Below are 18,204 nucleotides of genomic sequence, written 5' to 3'. Positions count from 1 at the left end.
ATCCAATTTGCTGAGTAGAGTGTTGGAGGATATTTTGTATATGACATCACCGAAGTCGAGGATCGGTAGGATGGTCAGTTTTACGAGGGTATATTTGGCAGCATGAGTGAAGGAGGCTTTGTTGCGAAATAGGAAACCGATTCTACATTTAATTTTGGATTGGAGATGTTTGATGTGAGTCTGGAAGGAGAGTTTACAGTCTAGCCAGAAACCTAGGTATTTGTAGTTGTCCACATATTCTAAGTCCGAACCGTCCAGAGTAGTGATGCTGGACGGGCAGGCAGGTGCAGGCAGCGATCGGTTGAAGAGCATGCATTTAGTTTACTAGTATTTAAGAGCAGTTGGAGGCCACGGAAGGACAGTTGTATGGCATTGAAGCTCGTCTGGAGGGTTGTTAACACTGTGTCCAAAGCAGGGCCAGATGTATACAGAATGGTGTCGTCTGCGTAGAAGTGGATCAAAGAATCACCCGCAGCAAGAGCGACATCATTGATATGTACAGAGAAAAGAGTCGGCCCGAGAATTGAACCCTGTGGCACCCCCATAGAGACTGCCAGAGGTCCGGACAACAGGCCCTCCGATTTGACACACTGAACTCTGTCTGAGAAGTAGTTGGTGAACCAGGTGATGCAATTATTTGAGAAACCAAGGCTGTTGAGTCTGCCAATGAGGATGTGGTGATTGACAGAGTCGAAAGCTTTGGCCAGGTCAATGAATACAGCAGCACCATATTGTTTCTTATCGATGGCGGTTACGATATCGTTTAGGACCTTGAGCGTGGCTGAGGTGCACCCGTGACCAGCTCGGAAACCGGATTGCATAGCCGAGAAGGTACGGTGGGATTTGAAATGGTCGGTGTTCTGTTTATTAACTTGGCTTTCGAAGACTTTAGAAAGGCAGGGTAGGATGGATATAGGGCTGTAGCAGTTTGGGTCTAGAGTGTCTCCCCCTTTTGAAGAGGGGGATGACCGCGGCCACTTTCCAATCTTTAGGAAAGGGAGCTAACCGAGGCATGTAGAGCGGGACTAGGGGCTCCGCAGTACAACAAAACAATGCGAGCTACCCTAAACAACAGTATACAAGGCCTACTGCGGACCCAATACATGTGTTGATTGGGAGGGCTAAGACAACAGCGTGTCAACAACTTAGACAACAACAACGGGTAAATAGCGATGAATGGGCAGAGAGGGGTCAGTTAGCTACACAACAGGGCCTGAGTTCGAGGCTGGGGGTCGACAGATAAACAAAATGAAGTACCGTGTTAATGAACAGTCCAGTAGGCATCAGCTGTGTCGCCGAGTGATCATAGGGTCCAATAAACAGCAATGGACGAAGCATGGAGCCCGGCTCGGCAGTCGTCACTACTCTAGGCGAGCGGGAGACACGGCGCTCAGAGAGTTAGCGGGCCGGGGCTGGTAGCTGGGTACTCACCGACATCAACGACGCAGAGGTTGGCTGAGAGCACATCGGCCCGAATACGTCAGCAGACCAGTCGTGATGGATCGGCGGGTCTCCGTGTCGACAAAGGGGTCCAGGCCAATTGGCAAGAGAGGCATTGTAGTTGGTGTACTTCGTTTTCGCTAGCCGGGGGAATGGGCCTAGCTCGAGGCTAACTGGTGCTTGCTTCTGGACAAGGGCTGTTAGCCACGATAGCAACTCTGTAGCAGCTAGCTAGCTGGGATGATCCGGTGTAATGGTCCAGAGCTTGCGGCAGGAATCCGGGGATGTAGTGGAGAAGAAGGAGAAAAAAAGCAGTCCGATTATGCTCAGGTCTGATATCGCTCTGTGTCGACTGGCAGGTATTATCCGGGCTATCCGGGCTAAAGCGGCTGGTGTCTGAGCTAAAGGTAAAGACTGCTAGCAGTGGCTAACAATGACTAAATAGCTAGTAGCTAATTAGCTGGCTAGCTCCTGAAGTCTAGCTTCTGATGGAGATTCCAGTTATAAGGTCTTTAAAATAGCAGATCCGTACCACGTTGGGTGAGGTGGGTAGTTATGCTGTATCTAGCTGTGTGTTTATAGTTATGCTGTATCTAGCTATGTGTTTATAGTTATGCTGTATCTAGCTGTGTGTTATGCTGTATCTAGCTGTGTGGTTATAGTTATGCTGTATCTAGCTGTGTGTTTATAGTTATGCTGTATCTAGCTGTGTGTTATGCTGTATCTAGCTGTGTGTTATGCTGTATCTAGCTGTGTGTTATGCTGTATCTAGCTGTGTGTTATAGTTATGCTGTATCTAGCTGTGTGTTATAGTTATGCTGTATCTAGCTGTGTGTTATAGTTATGCTGTATCTAGCTGTGTGTTATGCTGTATCTAGCTGTGTGTTTATAGTTATGCTGTATCTAGCTGTGTGTTTATAGTTATGCTGTATCTAGCTGTGTGGTTATAGTTATGCTGTATCTAGCTGTGTGGTTATAGTTATGCTGTATCTAGCTCTGTGTTTATAGTTATGCTGTATCTAGCTGTGTGTTTATAGTTATGCTGTATCTAGCTGTGTGTTATGCTGTATCTAGCTGTGTGTTATAGTTATGCTGTATCTAGCTGTGTGGTTATGCTGTATCTGGCTGTGTGGTTATAGTTATGGTCTATATAGCTGTGTGTTATAGTTATGCTGTATCTAGCTGTGTGTTATAGTTATGCTGTATCTAGCTGTGTGGTTATAGTTATGCTGTATCTAGCTGTGTGTTATAGTTATGCTGTATCTAGCTGTGTGTTATAGTTATGCTGTATCTAGCTGTGTGTTTATAGTTATGCTATATCTAGCTGTGTGGTTATAGTTATGCTGTATCTAGCTGTGTGGTTATAGTTATGCTGTATCTAGCTGTGTGTTATAGTTATGCTGTATCTAGCTGTGTGTTTATAGTTATGCTGTATCTAGCTGTGTGTTATAGTTATGCTGTATCTAGCTGTGTGGTTATAGTTATGCTGTATCTAGCTGTGTGGTTATAGTTATGCTATATCTAGCTGTGTGGTTATAGTTATGCTGTATCTAGCTGTGTGGTTATAGTTATGCTGTATCTAGCTGTGTGTTATAGTTATGCTGTATCTAGCTGTGTGTTTATAGTTATGCTGTATCTAGCTGTGTGTTATAGTTATGCTGTATCTAGCTGTGTGGTTATAGTTATGCTGTATCTAGCTGTGTGGTTATAGTTATGCTGTATCTAGCTGTGTGTTATAGTTATGCTGTGTGTTATAGTTATGCTGTATCTAGCTGTGTGTTTATAGTTATGCTGTATCTAGCTGTGTGTTTATAGTTATGCTGTATCTAGCTGTGTGGCTATAGTTATGCTGTATCTAGCTGTGTGGTTATAGTTATGCTGTATCTAGCTGTGTGTTATAGTTATGCTGTATCTAGCTGTGTGTTATGCTGTATCTAGCTGTGTGGTTATAGTTATGCTGTATCTAGCTGTGTGTTATGCTGTATCTAGCTGTGTGTTATAGTTATGCTGTATCTAGCTGTGTGTTATGCTGTATCTAGCTGTGTGTTATGCTGTATCTAGCTGTGTGGTTATAGTTATGCTGTATCTAGCTGTGTGGTTATAGTTATGCTGTGTGGCTATAGTTATGCTGTATCTAGCTGTGTGGCTATAGTTATGCTGTATCTAGCTGTGTGGCTATAGTTATGCTGTATCTAGCTGTGTGTTTATAGTTATGCTGTATCTAGCTGTGTTTATACTTATGCTGTATCTAGCTGTGTGTTATCGTTATGCTGTATCTAGCTGTGTGTAATAGTTATGCTGTATCTAGCTGTGTGTTACAGCATAACTATATCTAGCTGTGTGTTATAGTTATGCTGTATCTAGCTGTGTGTTATGCTTTATCTAGCTGTGTGGTTATAGTTATGCTGTATCTAGCTGTGTGGTTATAGTTATGCTGTATCTAGCTGTGTGTTTATAGTTATGCTGTATCTAGCTGTGTGTTTATAGTTATGCTGTATCTAGCTGTGTGTTTATAGTTATGCTGTATCTAGCTGTGTGGTTATAGTTATGCTGTATCTAGCTGTGTGGTTATAGTTATGCTGTGTGGCTATAGTTATGCTGTATCTAGCTGTGTGGCTATAGTTATGCTGTATCTAGCTGTGTGGCTATAGTTATTCTGTATCTAGCTGTGTGTTTATAGTTATGCTATATCTAGCTGTGTGTTTATAGTTATGCTGTATCTAGCTGTGTTTATAGTTATGCTGTATCTAGCTGTGTGGTTATAGTTGTGCTGTATCTAGCTGTGTGTTATGCTGTATCTAGCTGCGTGGTTATAGTAATGCTGTATCTAGCTGTGTGGTTATAGTTATGCTGTATCTAGCTGTGTGTTATAGTTATGCTGTGTGTTTATAGTTATGCAGTATCTAGCTGTGTGGTTATAGTTATGCTGTATCTAGCTGTGTGGTTATAGTTATGCTGTATCTAGCTGTGTGTTATGCTGTATCTAGCTGTGTGTTTATAGTTATTCTGTATCTAGCTGTGTGTTATAGTTATGCTCTATCTAGCTGTGTGGTTATGCTGTATCTAGCTGTGTGGTTATGCTGTATCTAGCTGTGTGGTATGCTGTATCTAGCTGTGTGGTTATAGTTATGCTGTATCTAGCTGTGTGTAATAGTTATGCTGTATCTAGCTGTGTGTTATAGTTATGCTGTATCTAGCTGTGTGTTATAGTTATGCTGTATCTAGCTGTGTGTTTATAGTTATGCTGTATCTAGCTGTGTGGCTATAGTTATGCTGTATCTAGCTGTGTGGCTATAGTTATGCTGTATCTAGCTGTGTGGCTATAGTTATGCTGTATCTAGCTGTGTGTTATGCTGTATCTAGCTGTGTGATTATAGTTATGCTGTGTCTAGCTGTGTGTTTATAGTTATGCTGTGTCTACCTGTGTGTTTATAGTTATGCTGTGTCTAGCTGTGTTTTTATAGTTATGCTGTGTCTAGCTGTGTGTTTATACTTATGCTGTATCTAGCTGTGTGGTTATAGTTATGCTGTATCTAGCTGTGTGTTATGCTGTATCTAGCTGTGTGTTTATAGTTATGCTGTATCTAGCTGTGTGTTATGCTGTATCTAGCTGTGTGGTTATAGTTATGCTGTATCTAGCTGTGTGGTTATAGTTATGCTGTGTGGCTATAGTTATGCTGTATCTAGCTGTGTGGCTATAGTTATGCTGTATCTAGCTGTGTGGCTATAGTTATGCTGTATCTAGCTGTGTGGCTATAGTTATGCTGTATCTAGCTGTGTGGCTATAGTTATGCTGTATCTAGCTGTGTGGCTATAGTTATGCTGTATCTAGCTGTGTGTTATGCTGTATCTAGCTGTGTGATTATAGTTATGCTGTGTCTAGCTGTGTGTTTATAGTTATGCTGTGTCTAGCTGTGTGTTTATAGTTATGCTGTGTCTAGCTGTGTGTTTATACTTATGCTGTATCTAGCTGTGTGTTTATACTTATGCTGTATCTAGCTGTGTGGTTATAGTTATGCTGTATCTAGCTGTGTGTTATGCTGTATCTAGCTGTGTGTTTATAGTTATGCTGTATCTATCTGTGTGTTATGCTCTATCTAGCTGTGTGGTTATAGTTATGCTGTATCTAGCTGTGTGGTTATAGTTATGCTGTGTGGCTATAGTTATGCTGTATCTAGCTGTGTGGCTATAGTTATGCTGTATCTAGCTGTGTGGCTATAGTTATGCTGTATCTAGCTGTGTGGCTATAGTTATGCTGTATCTAGCTGTGTGGCTATAGTTATGCTGTATCTAGCTGTGTGGCTATAGTTATGCTGTATCTAGCTGTGTGGCTATAGTTATGCTGTATCTAGCTGTGTGGCTATAGTTATGCTGTATCTAGCTGTGTGGCTATAGTTATGCTGTATCTAGCTGTGTGGCTATAGTTATGCTGTATCTAGCTGTGTGTTATAGTTATGCTGTATCTAGCTGTGTGGCTATAGTTATGCTGTATCTAGCTGTGTGGTTATAGTTATGCTGTATCTAGCTGTGTGTTATGCTGTATCTAGCTGTGTGGTTATAGTTATGCTGTATCTAGCTGTGTGGTTATAGTTATGCTGTATCTAGCTGTGTGTTTATAGTTATGCTGTATCTAGCTGTGTGTTATGCTGTATCTAGCTGTGTGGTTATAGTTATGCTGTATCTAGCTGTGTGTTATGCTGTATCTAGCTGTGTGGTTATAGTTATGCTGTATCTAGCTGTGTGGTTATAGTTATGCTGTATCTAGCTGTGTGGTTATAGTTATGCTGTATCTAGCTGTGTGTTTATAGTTATGCTGTATCTAGCTGTGTGTTATGCTGTATCTAGCTGTGTGTTATGCTGTATCTAGCTGTGTGGTTATAGTTATGCTGTATCTAGCTGTGTGTTTATAGTTATGCTGTATCTAGCTGTGTGGTTATAGTTATGCTGTATCTAGCTGTAGTTGTGTGAGAGTTGAGGACAGTGATTCTGTTGGTTGTTATTCAGACCGTGAAATCTCTTTATCCTCGCTAACGCTTCCCTTACGCATCACTGGACGAACACAACAGGCCCACTCCCTGTCTGTCAGAGAGAGAGTTTCAGTAATTATGGGTAAGACACTGTAGGCACAAACACAATGTTATGTTTGTGTAGATCTGGTATATAGACGTGGTGGTGGTGGTGGTGAATAGTGGTTAATCCAACAGGTAGATCTGGTATATAGACGTGGTGGTGGTGGTGAATAGTAGTTAATCCAACAGGTAGATCTGGTATATAGACGTGGTGGTGGTGGTGGTGGTGGTGAATAGTGGTTAATCCAACAGGTAGATCTGGTATATAGACGTGGTGGTGGTGGTGAATAGTAGTTAATCCAACAGGTAGATCTGGTATATAGACGTGGTGGTGGTGAATAGTGGTTAATCCAACAGGTAGATCTGGTATATAGACGTGGTGGTGGTGGTGGTGGTGGTGAATAGTAGTTAATCCAACAGGTAGATCTGGTATATAGACGTGGTGGTGGTGAATAGTAGTTAATCCAACAGGTAGATCAAAATCAAATCAAATCAAATTTATTTATATAGCCCTTCGTACATCAGCTGAAATCTCAAAGTGCTGTACAGAAACCCAGCCTAAAACCCCAAACAGCAAGCAATGCATGTGAAAGAAGCACGGTGGCTGGGAAAAACTCCCTAGGAAAAACTCCTGAGAAAGGCCAAAAACCTAGGAAGAAACCTAGAGAGGAACCAGGCTATGAGGGGTGGCCAGTCCTCTTCTGGCTGTGCCGGGTGGATATTATAACAGAACATGGTCAAGATGTTAAAATGTTCGTAAATGACCAGCATGGTCAAATAATAATAATCATAGTAATTGTCGAGGGTGCAACAAGCACGTCCGGTGAACAGGTCAGGGTTCCGTAGCCGCAGGCAGAACAGTTGAAACTGGAGCAGCAGCATGGCCAGGTGGACTGGGGACAGCAAGGAGTCATCATGCCAGGTAGTCCTAGGGCTCAGGTCCTCCGAGAGAAAGAAAGAAAGAAAGAAAGAGAGAATTAGAGAGAGCATATTTACATTCACACAGGACACCGGATAAGACAAGAGAATACTCCAGATGTAACAGACTGACCCTAGCCCCCCGACACATAAACTACTGCAGCATAAATACTGGAGGCTGAGACAGGAGGGATCAGAAGACACTGTGGCCCCATCCGATGATACCCCCGGACAGGGCCAAACAGGCAGGATCTGGTATATAGATCTGGTATATAGACGTGGTGGTGGTGAATAGTAGTTAATCCAACAGGTAGATCTGGTATATAGACGTGGTGGTGGTGAATAGTAGTTAATCCAACAGGTAGATCTGGTATATAGACGTGGTGGTGGTGGTGAATAGTAGTTAATCCAACAGGTAGATCTGGTATATAGACGTGGTGGTGGTGGTGAATAGTAGTTAATCCAACAGGTAGATCTGGTATATAGACGTGGTGGTGGTGGTGGTGGTGGTGGTGGTGGTGGTGAATAGTAGTTAATCCAACAGGTAGATCTGGTATATAGACGTGGTGGTGGTGGTGGTGGTGGTGAATAGTAGTTAATCCAACAGGTAGATCTGGTATATAGACGTGGTGGTGGTGGTGGTGGTGAATAGTAGTTAATCCAACAGGTAGATCTGGTATATAGACGTGGTGGTGGTGAATAGTAGTTAATCCAACAGGTAGATCTGGTATATAGACGTGGTGGTGGTGGTGGTGGTGAATAGTAGTTAATCCAACAGGTAGATCTGGTGTATAGACGTGGTGGTGGTGGTGGTGGTGGTGGTGGTGGTGGTGAATAGTGGTTAATCCAACAGGTAGATCTGGTATATAGACGTGGTGGTGGTGGTGGTGGTGGTGAATAGTGGTTAATCCAACAGGTAGATCTGGTATATAGACGTGGTGGTGGTGGTGAATAGTAGTTAATCTGTTGATCTGGTTTCAGGTCACAACTTGCAGACTTGTTTACATGCTGCTGTGTGTTTTGTTGCCGATCTTACTTTGTTACCTGACTACTTCACAGTTTTTACTTTTTCATTAGCGTATATTTTTAGTTAGACTATGCTGTGTGTATATGTAGCTGTGTTTATATATAGCTGTGTTTATATATAGCTGTGTGCTGTATTCCTTGACTATGCTGTGTGTATATATAGCTGTGTGTATATATAGCTTCGTGCTGTATTCCTTGACTATGCTGTGTGTATATATAGCTGTGTGCTGTATTCCTTGACTATGCTGTGTGTATATATAGCTGTGTGCTGTATTCCTTGACTATGCTGTGTGTATATATAGCTGTGTGTTGTATTCCTTGACTATGCTGTGTGTCTATATAGCTGTGTGCTGTATTCCTTGACTATGCTGTGTTTATATATAGCTGTGTGCTGTATTCCTTGACTATGCTGTGTTTATATATAGCTGTGTGCTGTATTCCTTGACTATGCTGTGTGTATATATAGCTGTGTGTTGTATTCCTTGACTATGCTGTGTGTCTATATAGCTGTGTGCTGTATTCCTTGACTATGCTGTGTTTATATATAGCTGTGTGCTGTATTCCTTGACTATGCTGTGTTTATATATAGCTGTGTGCTGTATTCCTTGACTATGCTGTGTGTATATATAGCTGTGTGCTGTATTCCTTGACTATGCTGTGTGTATATATAGCTGTTTGCTGTATTCCTTGACTATGCTGTGTTTATATATAGCTGTGTATTGTATTCCTTGACTATGCTGTGTGTCTATATAGCTGTGTGCTGTATTCCTTGACTATACTGTGTGTATATATAGCTGTATTCCTTGACTACGCTGTGTGTATATATAGCTGTGTGCTGTATTCCTTGACTATGCTGTGTGTATATATAGCTGTGTGTTGTATTCCTTGACTATGATGTGTGTATATATAGCTGTGTGCTGTATTCCTTGACTATGCTGTGTGTATATATAGCTGTGTGTTGTATTCCTTGACTATGCTGTGTGTATATATAGCTGTGTGTATATATAGCTGTGTGTATATATAGCTGTGTGCTGTATTCCTTGACTATGCTGTGTGTATATATAGCTGTGTGTTGTATTCCTTGACTATGTTGTGTGTTGTATTCCTTGACTATGCTGTGTGTATATATAGCTGTGTGTATATATAGCTGTGTGCTGTATTCCTTGACTATGCTGTGTGTATATATAGCTGTGTGTTGTATTCCTTGACTATGCTGTGTGTATATATAGCTGTGTGCTGTATTCCTTGACTACGCTGTGTGTATATATAGCTGTGTGTTGTATTCCTTGACTATGCTGTGTGTATATATAGCTGTGTGTATATATAGCTTTGTGCTGTATTCCTTGACTATGCTGTGTGTATATATAGCTGTGTGCTGTATTCCTTGACTATGCTGTGTGTATATATAGCTGTGTGCTGTATTCCTTGACTATACTGTGTGTGTATATATAGCTGTGTGTATATATAGCTGTGTGCTGTATTCCTTGACTACGCTGTGTGTATATATAGCTGTGTGTATATATAGCTGTGTGTATATATAGCTGTGTGTATATATAGCTGTGTGTTGTATTCCTTGTCTACGCTGTGTGTGTGTATATATAGCTGTGTGTTGTATTCCTTGACTATGCTGTGTGTATATATAGCTGTGTGCTGTATTCCTTGACTATGCTGTGTGTATATATAGCTGTGTGCTGTATTCCTTGACTATGCTGTGTGTATATATAGCTGTGTGCTGTATTCCTTGACTACGCTGTGTTAGATATGGGTCTCCAGGGGTGGAGTTTACAGGACTACACAGAGACACTGCAGTCGTTTCGCAGATACACTTCCTCCAAGGACAGGTAAGACTGTTAGGTCACTTCCTGTAGGACGGGTAAGACTGTAAGGTCACTTCCTGTAGGATGGGTAAGACTGTAAGGTCACTTCCTGTAGGATGGGTAAGACTGTAAGGTCACTTCCTGTAGGACAGGTAAGACTGTAAGGTCACTTCCTGTAGGACGCGTAAGACTGAAAGGTCACTTCCTGTAGGATGGGTAAGTCTGTTAGGTCACTTCCTCCAAGGACGGGTAAGACTGTAAGGTCACTTCCTCCAAGGACGGGTAAGACTGTAAGGTCACTTCCTCCAAGGACGGGTAAGACTGTAAGGTCACTTCCTGTAGGACGGGTAAGACTGTAAGGTCAAGGCAGCAGCTACTCTTCCTGGGGTTTATTATGGATCCCCATTAGTTCCTGCCAAGACAGCAGCTACTCTTCCTGGGGTTTATTATGGATCCCCATTAGTTCCTGCCAAGGCAGCAGCTACTCTTCCTGGGGTTTATTATCGATCCCCATTAGTTCCTGGGGTTTATTATGGATCCTTATTAGTTCCTGCCAAGGCAGCAGCTACTCTTCCTGGGGTTTATTATGGATCCTCATTAGTTACTGCCAAGGCAGCAGCTACTCTTCCTGGGGTTTATTATGGATCCCCATTAGTTCCTGCCAAGGCAGCAGCTACTCTTCCTGGGGTTTATTATGGATCCCCATTAGTTCCAGCTAAGGCAGCAGCTACTCTTCCTGGGGTTTATTATGGATCCCCATTAGTTCCTGTTGAGACAGCAGCTACTCTTCCTGGGGTTTATTATGGATCCCCATTAGTTCCTGTTGCCAAGGCAGCAGCTACTCTTCCTGGGGGTTTATTATGGATCCCCGTTAGTTCCTGTTGCCAAGGCAGCAGCTACTCTTCCTGGGGTTTATTATGGATCCCCGTTAGTTCCTGCCAAGGCAGCAGCTACTCTTCCTGGGGTTTATTATGGATCCCCGTTAGTTCCTGCCAAGGCAGCAGCTACTCTTCCTGGGGTTTATTGTGGATCCCCGTTAGTTCCTGCCAAGGCAGCAGCTACTCTTCCTGGGGTTTATTGTGGATCCCCATTAGTTCCTGCCAAGGCAGCAGCTACTCTTCCTGGGGTTTATTATGGATCCCCATTAGTTCCTGCCAAGGCAGCAGATACTCTTCCTGGGGTTTATTATGGATCCCCGTTAGTTCCTGCCAAGGCAGCAGCTACTCTTCCTGGGGTTTATTATGGATCCCCGTTAGTTCCTGCCAAGGCAGCAGCTACTCTTCCTGGGGTTTATTATGGATCCCCGTTAGTTCCTGCCAAGGCAGCAGCTACTCTTCCTGGGGTTTATTATGGATCCCCATTAGTTCCTGTCAAGGCAGCAGCTACTCTTCCTGGGGTTTATTATGGATCCCCCATTAGTTCCTGCCAAGGCAGCAGCTACTCTTCCTGGGGTTTATTATGGATCCCCATTAGTTCCTGTTGAGACAGCAGCTACTCTTCCTGGGGTTTATTATGGATCCCCATTAGTTCCTGTTGCCAAGGCAGCAGCTACTCTTCCTGGGGGTTTATTATGGATCCCCGTTAGTTCCTGTTGCCAAGGCAGCAGCTACTCTTCCTGGGGTTTATTATGGATCCCCGTTAGTTCCTGCCAAGGCAGCAGCTACTCTTCCTGGGGTTTATTATGGATCCCCGTTAGTTCCTGCCAAGGCAGCAGCTACTCTTCCTGGGGTTTATTGTGGATCCCCGTTAGTTCCTGCCAAGGCAGCAGCTACTCTTCCTGGGGTTTATTGTGGATCCCCATTAGTTCCTGCCAAGGCAGCAGCTACTCTTCCTGGGGTTTATTATGGATCCCCATTAGTTCCTGCCAAGGCAGCAGATACTCTTCCTGGGGTTTATTATGGATCCCCGTTAGTTCCTGCCAAGGCAGCAGCTACTCTTCCTGGGGTTTATTATGGATCCCCCATTAGTTCCTGCCAAGGCAGCAGCTACTCTTCCTGGGGTTTATTATGGATCCCCCATTAGTTCCTGCCAAGGCAGCAGCTACTCTTCCTGGGGTTTATTATGGATCCCCATTAGTTCCTGCCAAGGCAGCAGCTACTCTTCCTGGGGTTTATGGTTTAGGTGCTTGGTTTAGTTTTATTTACACCCTTTAGTCCCTCCTTCCTGGTGTGTGATGTCATCCCGGTGTTGTGCTCTGTGATAGGGCCGTCTGTTGTCGCTGCTTGATGACAACACGCTGCACCTGTGGGAGCTGGGCGGAGCTTCCCGGGACAGGGGAGGGGCTAAGAGAGAGGGCGTGGTCTACCTGGAAGAAAAACGCAACTACAGTGTCCTGGGACGACCTGGACTGGAGAGCTGCAGGTACACACACACACACACACACACACACACACCACACTACCACACTAACACACACACACACACACACACACACACCACACTAACACACACACACACCACACTAACACACACACACACCACACTAACACACACACAACCCACACACCACACACAACCCACACACACACACACACCACACTAACGCACACACAACCCACACACACACACACACACACACACACACACACACACCACACTAACGCACACACAACCCACACACCACACACAACCCACACACCACACACAACCCACACACACACACACACAACCCACACACACACACCACACTAACGCACACACACCACACTAACGCACACACAACCCACACACACACACCACACACACACACACACACACACAGTGAGACGCTTGGAACACAGACATACACAGAGACATACATGAATGTGGGTGTTTTGATGTTGGTGTTATAATGTGGGTGATGTAATGTGGGTGATGTAATGTGGGTGATATAATGTGTGTGTGTGTGTGTGTGTGTGTGTGTGTGTGTGTGTGTGTGTGTGTGTGTGTGTCGTCTCCAGTGCAAGCCGTGTGACGGTTCTGCTGCTGTTGAGGTCATGTGACCTGCTGTGTGTCGGCACCGAGGGAGGGGCCATACACTTCCTGGATCTGCCACGCCTCTCGTTGAGGGACAACCAATCACTCCTGCTGGACCAGGTGATGCAGAGGTGAGTGACAGCTGCTTCAGCCAATGGGAGGAGGTAGTGTGGGTCTGTTCTAGAAGGGCCTCCTGTTGTCATGGTCGTTAGGTGGGAACGGCCTCCTGTTGTCATGGTCGTTAGGGGGAAGGGCCTCCTGTTGTCATTTTTGTTTGGGGGAAGGGCCTCCTGTTGTCATGGTCGTTAGGGGGGGAAGGGCCTCCTGTTGTCATGGCCGTTAGGGGGAAAGGCCTCCTGTTGTCATGGTCATTAGGGGGAAGGGCCTCCTGTTGTCGTGGTCGTTAGGGGGAAGGGCCTCCTGTTGTCGTGGTCGTTAGGGGGAAGGGCCTCCTGTTGTCGTGGTCGTTAGGGGGAAGGGCCTCCTATTGTCGTGGCCGTTAGGGGGAAGGGCCTCCTGTTGTCGTGGCCGTTAGGGGGAAGGGCCTCCTGTTGTCATGGTTCAGAGGGTGAGTGACGGGGTGAGAGAGGGGGATGGAGGTTCAGAGGGTGAGGGACGGGGTGGAGAGGGGGATGGAGGTTCAGAGGGTGAGTGACGGGGTGAGAGAGGGGGGTGGAGGTTCAGAGGGTGAGTGATGGGGTGAGAGAGGGGGGTGGAGGTTCAGAGGGTGAGTGATGGGGTGAGAGAGGGGGATGGAGGTTCAGAGGGTGAGGGACGGGGTGAGAGAGGGGGATGGAGGTTCAGAGGGTGAGTGATGGGGTGAGAGAGGGGGATGGAGGTTCAGAGGGTGAGAGAGGGGATGGAGGTTCAGAGGGTGAGTGATGGGGTGAGAGAGGGGGATGGAGGTTCAGAGGGTGAGTGATGGGGTGAGAGAGGGGGATGGAGGTTCAGAGGGTGAGTGATGGGGTTAGAGAGGGGGATGGAGGTTCAGAGGGTGAGTGATGGGGTGAGAGAGGGGGATGGAGGTTCAGAGGGTGAGTGATGGGGAGATGGAGAGACACAATGAAATGCTTTGTGGGTAATGTTTGTTGTTCGGTGGTTCTGGTGACCATTCTTTCTGCTGGACAGCAACACTATACGCCCTCTCCTCTAACACTACACTTCTCTCCTCAGTCCCACTCTGGGGACTACACTTCTCTCCTCAGTCCCACTCTGGGGACTACACTCCTCTCCTCAGTCCCTGTGTGGAGACTACACTTCTCTCCTCAGTCCCTGCGTGGAGAGGGGCCCAGTCCCACTCTGGGGACTACACTTCTCTCCTCAGTCCCTGTGTGGAGAGGGGTCCAGTCCCACTCTGGGGACTACACTTCTCTCCTCAGTCCCTGTGTGGAGAGGGGTCCAGTCCCACTCTGGGGGGGGTTCTGCCTCATCTGAAACACTACACTTCTCTCCTCAGTCCCTGTGTGGAGAGGGGCCCAGTCCCACTCTGGGGGGGTTCTGCCTCATCTGAAACACTACACTTCTCTCCTCAGTCCCTGTGTGGAGAGGGGCCCAGTCCCACTCTGGGGGGGTTCTGCCTCATCTGAAACACTACACTTCTCTCCTCAGTCCCTGTGTGGAGAGGGGCCCAGTCCCACTCAGTCTTGGTTCTGCCTCATCTGAAACACTGCACTTCTCTCCTCAGTCCCTGTGTGGAGAGGGGTCCAGTCCCACTCAGTCTTGGTTCTGCCTCATCTGAAACACTACACTTCTCTCCTCAATCCCTGTGTGGAGAGGGGCCCAGTCCCACTCAGTCTTGGTTCTGCCTCATCTAAAACACTACACTTCTCTCCTCAGTCCCTGTGTGGAGAGGGACCCAGTCCCACTCTGGGGACTACACTTCTCTCCTCAGTCCCTGTGTGGAGAGGGGTCCAGTCCCACTCTGGGGACTACACTTCTCTCCTCAGTCCCTGCGTGGAGAGGGGCCCAGTCCCACTCTGTGGACTACACTTCTCTCCTCAGTCCCTGTGTGGAGAGGGGCCCAGTCCCACTCTGTGGACTACACTTCTCTCCTCAGTCCCTGTGTGGAGAGGGGCCCAGTCCCACTCTGGGGACTACACTTCTCTCCTCAGTCCCTGCGTGGAGAGGGGCCCAGTCCCACTCTGGGGACTACACTTTTCTCCTCAGTCCCTGTGTGGAGAGGGGTTCAGTCCCACTCTGGGGGGGGGTTCTGCCTCATCTGAAACACTACACTTCTCTCCTCAGTCCCTGTGTGGAGAGGGGTCCAGTCCCACTCTGGGGGGGTTCTGCCTCATCTGAAACACTACACTTCTCTCCTCAGTCCCTGTGTGGAGAGGGGTCCAATCCCACTCTGGGGACTACACTTCTCTCCTCAGTCCCTGTGTGGAGAGGGGCCCAGTCCCATTGTCTTGGTTCTGCCTCATCTGAAACACTACACTTCTCTCCTCAGTCCCTGTGTGGAGAGGGGCCCAGTCCCACTCTGGGGGGAGGGGTTCTGCCTCATCTGGAACACTACACTTCTCTCCTCAATCCCTGTGTGGAGAGGGGCCCTGTCCCACTCTGGGGACTACACTTCTCTCCTCAGTCCCTTTGTGGAGAGGGGTCCAGTCCCACTCTGGGGACTACACTTCTCTCCTCAGTCCCTGTGTGGAGAGGGGCCCAGTCCCACTCTGGGGACTACACTTCTCTCCTCAGTCCCTGTGTGGAGAGGGGCCCAGTCCCACTCTGGGGACAACACTTCTCTCCTCAGTCCCTGTGTGGAGAGGGGCCCAGTCCCACTCTGGGGACTACACTTCTCTCCTCAGTCCCTGTGTGGAGAGGGGCCCAGTCCCACTCTGGGGACTACACTTCTCTCCTCAGATCCCTGCCTGGAGAAGGGCCCAGTCCCACTCTGGGGACTACACTTCTCTGCTCAGTCCCTGCGTGGAGAGGGGCCCAGTCCCACTCTGGGGACAACACTTCTCTCCTCAGTCCCTGCGTGGAGAGGGGCCCAGTCCCACTCTGGGGACTACACTTCTCTTCTCAGTCCCTGTGTGGAGAGGGGCCCAGTCCCACTCTGGGGACTACACTTCTCTTCTCAGTCCCTGTGTGGAGAGGGGACCAGTCCCACTTTGGGGACTACACTTCTCTCCTCAGTCCCTGTGTGGATAGGGGCCCAGTCCCACTCTGGGGACTACACTTCTTTCCTCCGTCCCTGTGTGGAGAGGGGCCCAATCTCACTCTGGGGACTACACTTCTCTCCTCAGTCCCTGTGTGGAGAGGGGTCCAGTCCCACTCTGGGGACTACACTTCTCTCCTCAGTCCCTGTGTGGCGAGGGGTCCAGTCCCACTCTGGGGGGGTTCTGCCTCATCTGAAACACTACACTTCTCTCCTCAGTCCCTATGTGGAGAGGGGCCCAGTCCCACTCAGTCTTGGTTCTGCCTCATCTGAAACACTACACTTCTCTCCTCAGTCCCTGTGTGGAGAGGGGCCCAATCCCACTCAGTCTTGGTTCTGCCTCATCTGAAACACTACACTTCTCTCCTCAGTCCCTGTGTGGAGAGGAGTCCATTCCCACTCTGGGGGGGGGGGGGTTCTGCCTCATCTGGAACACTACACTTCTCTCCTCAATCCCTGTGTGGAGAGGGGCCCTGTCCCACTCTGGGGACTACACTTCTCTCCTCAGTCCCTGTGTGGAGAGGGGCCCAGTCCCACTCTGGGGACTACACTTCTCTCCTCAGTCCCTGTGTGGAGAGGGGCCCAATCCCACTCTGGGGACTACACTTCTCTCCTCAGATCCCTGCCTGGAGAAGGGCCCAGTCCCACTCTGGGGACTACACTTCTCTGCTCAGTCCCTGCGTGGAGAGGGGCCCAGTCCCACTCTGGGGACTACACTTCTCTTCTCAGTCCCTGTGTGGAGAGGGGACCAGTCCCACTTTGGGGACTACACTTCTCTCCTCAGTCCCTGTGTGGAGAGGGGCCCAGTCCCACTCTGGGGACTACACTTCTCTCCTCAGTCCCTGTGTGGAGAGGGGCCCAATCCCACTCTGGGGACTACACTTCTCTCCTCAGTCCCTGTGTGGAGAGGGGCCCAGTCCCACTCTGGGGACTACACTTCTCTCCTCAGTCCCTGTGTGGAGAGGGGCCCAGTCCCACTCTGGGGACTACACTTCTCTTCTCAGTCCCTGTGTGGCGAGGGGTCCAGTCCTACTCTGGGGGGGTTCTGCCTCATCTGAAACACTACACTTCTCTCCTCAGTCCCTATGTGGAGATGGGCCCAGTCCCACTCAGTCTTGGTTCTGCCTCATCTGAAACACTACACTTCTCTCCTCAGTCCCTGTGTGGAGAGGGGTCCAGTCCCACTCTGGGGGGGGGGCGGTTCTGCCTCATCTGGAACACTACACTTCTCTCCTCAATCCCTGTGTGGAGAGGGGCCCAGTCCCACTCTGGGGACAACACTTCTCTCCTCAGTCCCTGCGTGGAGAGGGGCCCAGTCCCACTCTGGGGACTACACTTCTCTTCTCAGTCCCTGTGTGGAGAGGGGACCAGTCCCACTTTGGGGACTACACTTCTCTCCTCAGTCCCTGTGTGGAGAGGGGCCCAGTCCCACTCTGGGGACTACACTTCTCTCCTCCGTCCCTGTGTGGCGAGGGGTCCAGTCCCACTCTGGGGGGTTCTGCCTCATCTGAAACACTACACTTCTCTCCTCAGTCCCTGTGTGGAGAGGGGTCCAGTCCCACTCAGTCTTGGTTCTGCCTCATCTGAAACACTACACTTCTCTCCTCAGTCCCTGTGTGGTGAGGGGCCCAGTCCCACTCAGGCTTGGTTCTGCCTCATCTGAAACACTACACTTCTCTTCTCCGGGCTTGGTTCTGCCCAAACTGCTGTCACTTTTCATTGGCTGATTGTCTGCGTGATGACTGGTGGTGTTTTTCAGCGTACCTGAGGACTACAGGTGGCTGATGGGTAATGTGTTTTTCAGCGTACCTGAGGACTACAG

The 18,204-nt window shown here is 47.7% G+C and overlaps 1 protein-coding gene across 1 annotated transcript in view; it reads left to right on the top strand.

The window, feature by feature from the left end:
• llgl1 (LLGL scribble cell polarity complex component 1) overlaps positions 1–18,204 on the top strand; it is a 59,723-nt gene that overhangs the window by 8,213 nt on the left and 33,306 nt on the right. The window contains exons 3-5 of the mRNA XM_029747711.1: positions 10,213–10,294; positions 12,474–12,631; positions 13,210–13,356. Of these exons, the coding sequence (XP_029603571.1) occupies positions 10,213–10,294; positions 12,474–12,631; positions 13,210–13,356 (387 nt within the window). The remainder of the gene's footprint in view (positions 1–10,212; positions 10,295–12,473; positions 12,632–13,209; positions 13,357–18,204) is intronic.

This window comes from Salmo trutta, unplaced genomic scaffold, assembly GCF_901001165.1.
Source record: "Salmo trutta unplaced genomic scaffold, fSalTru1.1, whole genome shotgun sequence".
In the NCBI taxonomy this organism is placed as follows: Eukaryota; Metazoa; Chordata; class Actinopteri; order Salmoniformes; family Salmonidae; genus Salmo; species Salmo trutta.
The sequence above is the reverse complement of the archived record's forward strand: the minus strand, read 5'-3'. Positions and strand labels throughout refer to the sequence as shown.